The sequence below is a fragment of the Sorex araneus genome, chromosome 1 (genome assembly GCF_027595985.1).
Source record: "Sorex araneus isolate mSorAra2 chromosome 1, mSorAra2.pri, whole genome shotgun sequence".
NCBI classification, from domain to species: Eukaryota; Metazoa; Chordata; class Mammalia; order Eulipotyphla; family Soricidae; genus Sorex; species Sorex araneus.
The window spans coordinates 89,610,109-89,618,344 of record NC_073302.1 but is presented as its reverse complement, the minus strand read 5'-3'; the positions used below and the strand labels follow the sequence as shown (position 1 = coordinate 89,618,344).

At 46.4% G+C, this 8,236-nt stretch overlaps 1 protein-coding gene across 1 annotated transcript; it reads right to left on the bottom strand.

Moving 5' to 3' along the window:
* Positions 1-2,168: 2,168 nt before the first annotated feature.
* Positions 2,169-7,974, bottom strand: RFK (riboflavin kinase). The gene is made up of 4 exons (XM_055135521.1): positions 7,678-7,974; positions 7,044-7,195; positions 3,459-3,561; positions 2,169-2,955 (listed from the first exon to the last, which is right to left on the bottom strand). Exons 1-4 carry the CDS (start codon positions 7,757-7,759, stop codon positions 2,825-2,827), a joined length of 468 nt encoding a protein of 155 aa, XP_054991496.1. The 5' UTR covers positions 7,760-7,974; the 3' UTR covers positions 2,169-2,824.
* Between the last annotated feature and the right edge of the window lie 262 nt (positions 7,975-8,236).

Below are 8,236 nucleotides of genomic sequence, written 5' to 3'. Positions count from 1 at the left end.
GCATCTCTGCAAGTTTCTCTCTTTAGAGATTTATTTCTGAGTCTCTGGATCATGACTGTTAATAAGTAGATAAGGCTCCTGAGGTAGCTCGTGGGCATGACTGCCAGGCAGCGAGATGCGAGAAGGGGGCGCATTCCTGACTCCATGTGAGCCTGGAAGTTTGTCACAAAATCCACCTGTTTTTTTCAGCAGGTTCATTCTCACGTATGAGGGGCTGGTTCCAAGCCTGTGAAGATCAGCCATGAGCATGGAGGCGATTGGGCTCTGGAGTTTGAGGATGTGGGGGTTCTGTTGGGCCAGGCAAGTGCCTCGCCCACCCGCCTCTGAGGTTCCCCAGATGAAGTCAGCCTGATGCAGGGTGAGGCAGTGTCTCTGCGGCGTGTTGCTCTCTTCCGAGATTTATTTGTAAGAACTTACCACAACTTTTTTTTATTTGCAATGCACCTGGCTCTGCACTCAGGAATTACTCCTGGCGGTGCTCGGGGGACCATATGGGATGCTGGAAATTGAACCTGGGTGGCCATGTGTAAGGCAAATACCCTACCCACTCTGCTCCACCCACCACAACTTCTGGATCCATTCATCCATAGGTGGGCAATTGGGTTGTCTTTATATTTTGGCTACTATACTAAATGCGATGCTGAACATAGTTGTGCATACAACCTTTTAATGTTTTTGTGTTTGGGGTAGAGATGTCAAGAAGTGGCATCATTGTGACTTTTAAATATGGAAACATTTTTCATATTCTAGGACCCCCAGAAAAACCTTTCAAATCACACTGAACAGGTACATTCTACTTTTGGGTAGGAGAAATGTAATGTCCTGAAAAGCAACTATCAGTTAGGAAACAGGGAGTGCACACAGACATGACGAAAAACTCAAGCTGAGAAGGGGGAAGAAAAGCCATCCCTTAATTAAAATTTATTTCTAGACCTGAAAATGCTCAGAGCTAATCAAATACAGCACTAATGCAATGTCTGTGATATATAAAAAATTGTAAAAAATGCAGGCACTACTGATTTAAAAGTGCAAACATTAATTCCTAGACTACACATATGGTTTTTAAAAATGATTGTGACTACGTAAAACATAAGGTAAACAACAAAACCCCCAAAACTTCCATTTACTTAATGAGGACATAAATAGCCGCAAGTTATTGCAACATAAATCTTTTTTCACTCTTTTCGAAATGGAAATAATGTTTCTTCTAACTTTGCTTCAGTGATAACTGAGCCTTCTTTCAAATATAAGATTTCTATTAAATTGACATTTTGATTTTATAAAGAAACCAAGACACAAATGACATAGTCATATATTCATACACCGAGAAGTGAAAACAGAATCAAACTTAATTTATCTACACAGTGTTTCTTCCCAATATTTTCTTCGGATATCTTTCTAAATACTTTTTCAAATGCTCCCTGTTAAAAATCATTTCTGATTCACTTATACAAATTAAGTTATTTACAGTAAATTATCTTGATTCACCGTATGTATTCTTTTGCCTCCTATACTTCCACCTAATCTAATCCTAATGTCAGTAGTACTCTAAGGTATTAATTCAGGAGGGTCCGAATAGCAATATTAATTTCATTAAGAAGCCAAATATTTCAACTTTACTGACAATATAAATAAAAGATCCCAGTGGCCAAAATCAGTTAGTGGAAGTTTTAACTACAACTTTATTATGTATGCCTTTTTCCCCAAGCTATAAGCACTCGTTAGCATTAAATTACACTGCATATACAACCATTTACATTTGCTCAAGAACATAATTAAAAATAAATAACTTTCTATTTCATAGTTTAATTGGTTTTTAATAGTTTCCCTCAGGGAAAAGGAAACATTTTGTTTGCAGAAACTTGCATATATAAATGAACTTCTGTATGTCCATTTAAACTTGGAGGAAACAAAGATGAAGTTTTAGGATTTTCTTTTCCCTAAAATGCAATATAATGCAATATAGATAAACAATGAACCAGTGGTCTTATAATGCAGGGGAATGGCAAAGATAGGTGCACTATTTTCTAGTTTAGTCCAGTATTCTAGATGGGAAAAGCAAAAACATCCTGACAATTTTCTGAAGAAAAACAAAATTAAGAAACATAATGAAGATCAAGAATACTTGTTCTGAAAGAGAATGGTTCACACAAAAATGACACTTAAAAGAGATTTGGAAGGTATTCATTTTACTGTTTTAAAAGACAAACAAGAACAGGCAGAGGAAATCTACATTAAGATTTCAGGCAACTGTAAAAGTGATACACAGAACAATGATTTGATCTCATAGGAGAAACAACTAACTGAAATGAAACTTCACCATTCTTCAGGTCGTAATAATACATTAACGTTAAAAACATCGAAAGAACAATTTGGGTTATTCCTACTAGATTTATAATAAACTATCATCTATGAATTTGCTTTTATAAGTCTTCTCTGTTCAATAGCACGTGCCATCCAAATACATACATTCTAGTAATTTACCATGAAAATAGTTTCATCTCAAACTAGTGATAAGCCTTTTCACCCAAACTTACATACATTCCATCTTATCAGAAAATATGAAAGATGATTCTACCAGTCCATTCTAATCAACATAATACATAAAAAAGAGTTCTGATTCTTAAAATGAATCATTTTAGTAGGACAGCCTGGTGGGTTTAATTTAACAGCTGAAGCGTAATACAGTAACTAGAATATACTGTACTGTTTAAACTAATCCACAGTTGCAGGAATAGGTCTGATTTATAAAATATATGATGATGAAACTACATAGTATGAGCAGCAAAATACTAGAAAACAGTGAATGAATAAATGATTTTCATCAGTGGCCATTCATTATTTTGCCTTTAGGAACCTGGAAGAAACTGTCTTCTTTGAGTTTCAAATGTTCTGGTAAATCTAGTCGTTTCTTAGCTTCCTCAATATCGCCTTGAATTGCTGAAATCAGTGATTCTGCAGAAATATATAGCAGGGAATGATGATTAAAAAAACTAATACAAAGGACATAACTAATTTTACAATTTATTAAAGACTAGCAAAAATCCGTATTTCAATTTTAAAAAATGCAAGAATCAAATATCCAATATTCTTATAATCCTGTAAAAGGACATAAAAATCAAAGCTATCATGCTACATTAATAATGTATTTGATCTCCATTTACTTCCTAATGTGTGGCATGGGGAATGTCACTCACTATATGGCATGGATGAAACGAGTTCCTTCATGGAAGGCATTTTCTAATGTCTGGCACATTTGAAGTACTCAAGTACTACATGTCATGCCATTCAAATTATTGGTAGGAGTGGTACCAGCAGCATAGTACTACACCAAACAATCAAAATTAAACTTAATTTTAATTGTTTAAATTAAAAACAGGTTTAATTTTCTATTTTAAGACATTAAAATAGAAAACGACACGGTGAGTGGTTAATAAAACAATAAAGGCAATTCTTACCTAAAGAATCAAAATTTTTTTCTGGTCTGAGGTAGCTGACGATGGCCACGTTGAGGATTTCTCCATAGAAGTCCTCTTTGAAGGTGTGCATGATATGAGTTTCCTACAGTTAAGAAATGTTAAAGATTATGGTTGGAATACTAAGGACCTGAAACTTGGAATCTACCTTCCTGTTTGTGGCAGGCTAACTTGAGATTCTCTTTAAAGTTTTGGAGAGAGATGAAATTCTCGGTGCAATTTTCCTTGTTCCTGTTACTAACCTGATATGAAAATATTTTATTCTGAGCAAAGTAGAAGATAAAAACACCATATATCTCGTATGATTTATTGTTTATAGAAAAAACATTTTGGTTTGGTTTTTAGTGCTCAGGAGTCACTTCTGGCAATGCTTAGGGGACCATATGTGGTGCTAGAGATTGAACATGGGTCAGCCAAGTGCAAAGCGAACATACTGACCTATGTTCTCTCCAATCCCATAATTCAGGGGTACGGGGGTAAGGGTGGGGAACTCACTTGTACCAAAGGAATTAAAAATTTTTTCAAAGTGAAAAATATTAACCAACCAAAGACAACAAGGAGGAAATAAGCAAAGTATAAGATGTTGTTTCTAAGAAGAACTAGTTGTAAGGTTAATCACGACCCACATTTCTCTGCCTACACCGGTTTATGGAAATCTGAGGATTAGGTCAAGTGATTAAGGGACAGACAAGCCAATGCAGGTCTTTAGATAGAAAACAGAACAAAGGGTACTGGGGCTTGAAGCAAAACAGTACGGAGTAAATAAAGTAATAGAATATGGACTTGTTTGTTTGCTTTGGGGCCACACTTGGAAATGATCAGAAAAAAAGATCAAAACAATCTGGATCTGAATAGGTACTAGCTGAGGGTCCGAGAGAGCTACACACGCATTCACATGCATCCAATTCCTGGTTAAATGTCACATCCCCAAATGTGATCACCGGCAAGGCCAGAATCACTGGTGCCGTTCCCTGGCACAAATGTGTGACTGCACTGCTACCAAGCATGTCTATACGTGAGCAGTGCAGCCTAGCAGGGAACAACAGGACACTCAAGAGGTAGCAGCAGTGGTAGTGACAAAAGGAAGGGGTTAGAAATTAGAACAAGAAAAATCAATATCCAAGACACAGAAACCCAATGACAAGACCAAACAAAGATAGGCTGTGTCTGGTCTAGGAGAGCCGCATTGGGAATTTAGTTTCAGCATAAATAAAATTTGATATTAGAGGTATACTTTGTCAGTTTGACTTGATTGGTAGATTTAATCCACCAACTAAAGTGATCCTCAAAATGGAAGCTTCAATCACAAATCAGCCAAGCGCACAGAGAATTTTATAATAAAACCAGCAAAGAGAGGCTGGAGACATCCGGAAACCCACTGGGCACCTGCTCTGCATGCACGAGGCCCTGGTTAGTTCCTGGCACCACATGGTCCCCAGGGAGCAGAGGCTCACACAGTCCCTGAACGACAGTAGGAGGCCTGCAAACCACAGATCAGCCAATCAGTTCAGAGCAAAGAAACATTCTCCGGACAAGCCAACGTCGTAAATATAAACTAGATAAGGAAGTTAGAACTGGGTGAGGGGCAGGGGCTGGAGCACCTTTTGGTCGCTGGACGGTGCTGACTTTGGTGACAGGTGTGGGGAATACCAGGCACCTACAGAACTATGCTGTACCCCGAATTTTAAATCTTAAACTCACAATAAATCAAGACTGAATCTGTAAAAAATAAGAGAAATACTGAGCCAGCAATTAAATAGTTCCAGACCTTTTCTCCTGCTTACACTAGCATTATGATTTTCCAACTGGGACACACCTCCATAAACTTTTCAAAGAGGATAAAATTTAGATCAACTATAGTCGTTTTGACCACAAGCTTGAACTAACAAAAGATTCAGCCATATCTAAGCAGATCAAGCACTTCAGGGTGTGTTGGCAACTGGAGGGGGAAAAAAAGTAGAGCAGAAGAATATCCTCTCAACATGTTTAAAAGAAAAACAAAAGAATTGTCTTGTAATTTTATCAGAAAGCACCATCTATGTAATAAGCAATTATATCTTAATAGGGCAACCACATAATTAAGCAGTTAATGAACTACATTAACTTTTATCTTCAGTGAAGGCTATAAACATATAGGCAGTTATGAAAATTACTGTAATTTGGTTTAAAACTCCACCTTTCATTTTCTACATGACTTAAAAGATAAATATGTCAAAATTAATCTGCTCTCAGGCACAGACACATAGCAAGATTTAATTTGTGAGTTTTTATATGCGACTTAAGTTGGTATAAATGTAAGCACAAAGAAAATCTATTGAAAGGAAATAAAAGAAAAAGAGAAGGGAATAAAATAGTGCTTCTGAAAAACTACATCAAACATGAGTCAACAGAGCAATCAGTAGTGGGAGAGATGAGAAGGAAAAACATAAAGGCAGACTGAAAAGGCAAAACAGCGGTCTTCTGGGGCTGGAGCAATAGCACAGCGGGTAGGGCGTTTGCCTTGCACGAGGCAGACCGGGTTCTATTCCCAGCATCCCAAATGGTCCCCTGAGCACCACAAGGCGTAATTCCTGAGTGCATTAGCTAGGAATAACCCCTGTGATCGCAGGGTGTGACCCAAAAAGCAAAGACAAACAAACAAACAAAACCCAGCAGTCTTCTGTTCTCAGTGAGGACTCGCATGAGTTAAGGAGAGCACTGGGGCTGAAGAGAGGCAGGGAGGTGGGCAGGGCTGCAGGTGGGTGGGACGGTCCCAGGCAGACACAGCAGCGCTAGCGGCTGAGCTGGACTCCAGCACTGCAGGGCCCCAAGTGGTCCCAGCCACAGCTCCCCTGGAGACCAAATCCAACCAACACCATCCAACTAAGCTGCTGGTTCCATCCTGACACAGAGACCCAGGGTTTCAAAGTCCAAGGGTGGAATTGGAGGCTATTCCTGCGCAAAATCTCTCTGGCCTCAGCTGTCCTTTGAGCCCCTGTTTCCCGGCAGGGCACAGAAGCACTGACGGTCACGATCACGGCCCTGCATCCTGGAGAGGCGCCGGGCGGGGGAGGATGGGCCCCCTTAAACTGTGCCTTTCCGGGTGGGGTACCCCCGAGGCGGGCCCCTCCAGGTTTGTCTTGAGCAGATGTCATCTAAAGAGATGGGATTCCTGCCCTGAGCCTGCGGGGTTGCACGGCTCAGAGTGGGGGTCGCCAGCAGTCTTGACTCCTGGGCCGGGGGCTAGACCTCACCTGGGCTGGTCCTGAGCACTGCCAGGTGTGGCCCCCAAACCAAACCACCACAATAACCAACTCCTTCCTGGGCCATCACACATCGGGGGTGTGAAACACTCCTCCAGTGAGCAGGGTCACGAATGGGAAGGCTGGAGCAGCCCTGGCTTGGCCCGCCGGCTCAACCCGTTCTTTGCGGAGCCTCTGTCCACGCGGAGGAGACGCGGTGCTGGGGGGCTGTGCCTCTCCTCCCAGGGCCCAAGGGTAGAAGGAACAGAGAGCGGGGGCTCCCCCACGCCGGCCCCTCACCCCGCCCCAGGCCTCACTCCCCCTGCCCGACCCCAGCCCCACTCACCACCGACTTCTTGGCGTTGCCGTAGTAGGGGTTCCAGCCCACGCTGGCCACCATCGGGAGCACGGGCCCGCCGCCCACGCTGGCCCAGCCGCAGTAGATGCCCGTGGGCAGGTCCGCGGGCAGGCTGTCCACCACCTGCTCGGGGAAGTTGGCTGTGTGGGGGAGAGAGGAGTCCAGGTCACGCGCGTCCCGGGCCGGCACGTCCCCGCAGGCCTGGCCGGTGCTTCCTCGGGGGCGGGGAGCAGAGCCGCACCCGCGGGGAGACGCACCGACGGGGTATTCGCGTCGGTGTCCGGGCGGGGCAGGGGCCAAGCCCGCGTAGACGAGCCGCCTGGCCCGGCCATTGCCCCCGCTCCCCGCCCTGTGAAAAGCTCATTTCCGAGCCCGCATCCCTAGACAGAGCCAGGCGGCCTCTGGGCGGACTTTCTGGAGGGAGTCCCGGCCCCGGCTGCCCGTAAGCCCGGCTGCACGGGCGGGAAGCCGTGACGCAGCGGCGCCGCCGAGGGCCGGGCACCGGGCACCGGGCGCTGAGCACCGGGCACCGAGCGCCGAGCACCGGGCCGCCAGCACCGCCGCGCGCGAAAGGCGCCGCGCCCCGGAGCCCGCCCACCCCCGCCCGCGGGCCCGCGCTCACCCGTGGGGATGCCCAGCTGCCGGGAGCCGCGGCCGAAGCCCCGCACCACGGGCCCGCGGCAGAAGTAGGGCAGGTGCCGCATGGCGCCGTCCGCCGCGGACGGGGGCTCGGTCCACGCGTCCCGCGGGGCCGCCGCCGTGGGGGCGCCGCCCGGACCCCCGGGCTAGCCGGGGCACACGGCCGAGCTCGGGCGGGCCGGCGGGTTGACAGGCGCTCGGAGGGCGGCGGGGCCAGGCGGAGCCAACAGACGCCGCGGGCGACAGAGACCGCGTCCGCCCCGAGCGCCGCCGCGACCCCGGAAGTAGCTGAGGGAGAGGGCGGGGCGTGTCTGGCAGGGGCGGGGCGCGGACGCGTGGGCGGGGCGAGGCGGCGTGGGGCGGGGCGCGGGCGGTGGGAGGGGCGCGGGCTAGTAGGCGGGGCGAGGCGGGGCGGGGCGGGGCGCAGTGTGGCGGGGCGCGGGCGGGTGGGCGGGGCGAGGCGGCGCGGGGCGGGGCGCGAAAGGGTAGGCGGGGAGAGGCGGGGCGGGGCGCGCTGGCGGGCGGGACGAGGCGGCGCGGGG

Bases quoted from the DNA above. Each gene is read 5' to 3' on its own strand.
- RFK (XM_055135521.1), bottom strand. From the start codon at position 7,759: ATGCGGCACCTGCCCTACTTCTGCCGCGGGCCCGTGGTGCGGGGCTTC. The intron at 3,562-7,043 runs GTGAGTGGGGCT...TCTTAACTGTAG, and splicing joins GCAACGCCAAGAAGTCGGTG to GAAACTCATATCATGCACAC. The intron at 2,956-3,458 runs GTAAGAATTGCC...ATATTTCTGCAG, and splicing joins AAAAAATTTTGATTCTTTAG to AATCACTGATTTCAGCAATT.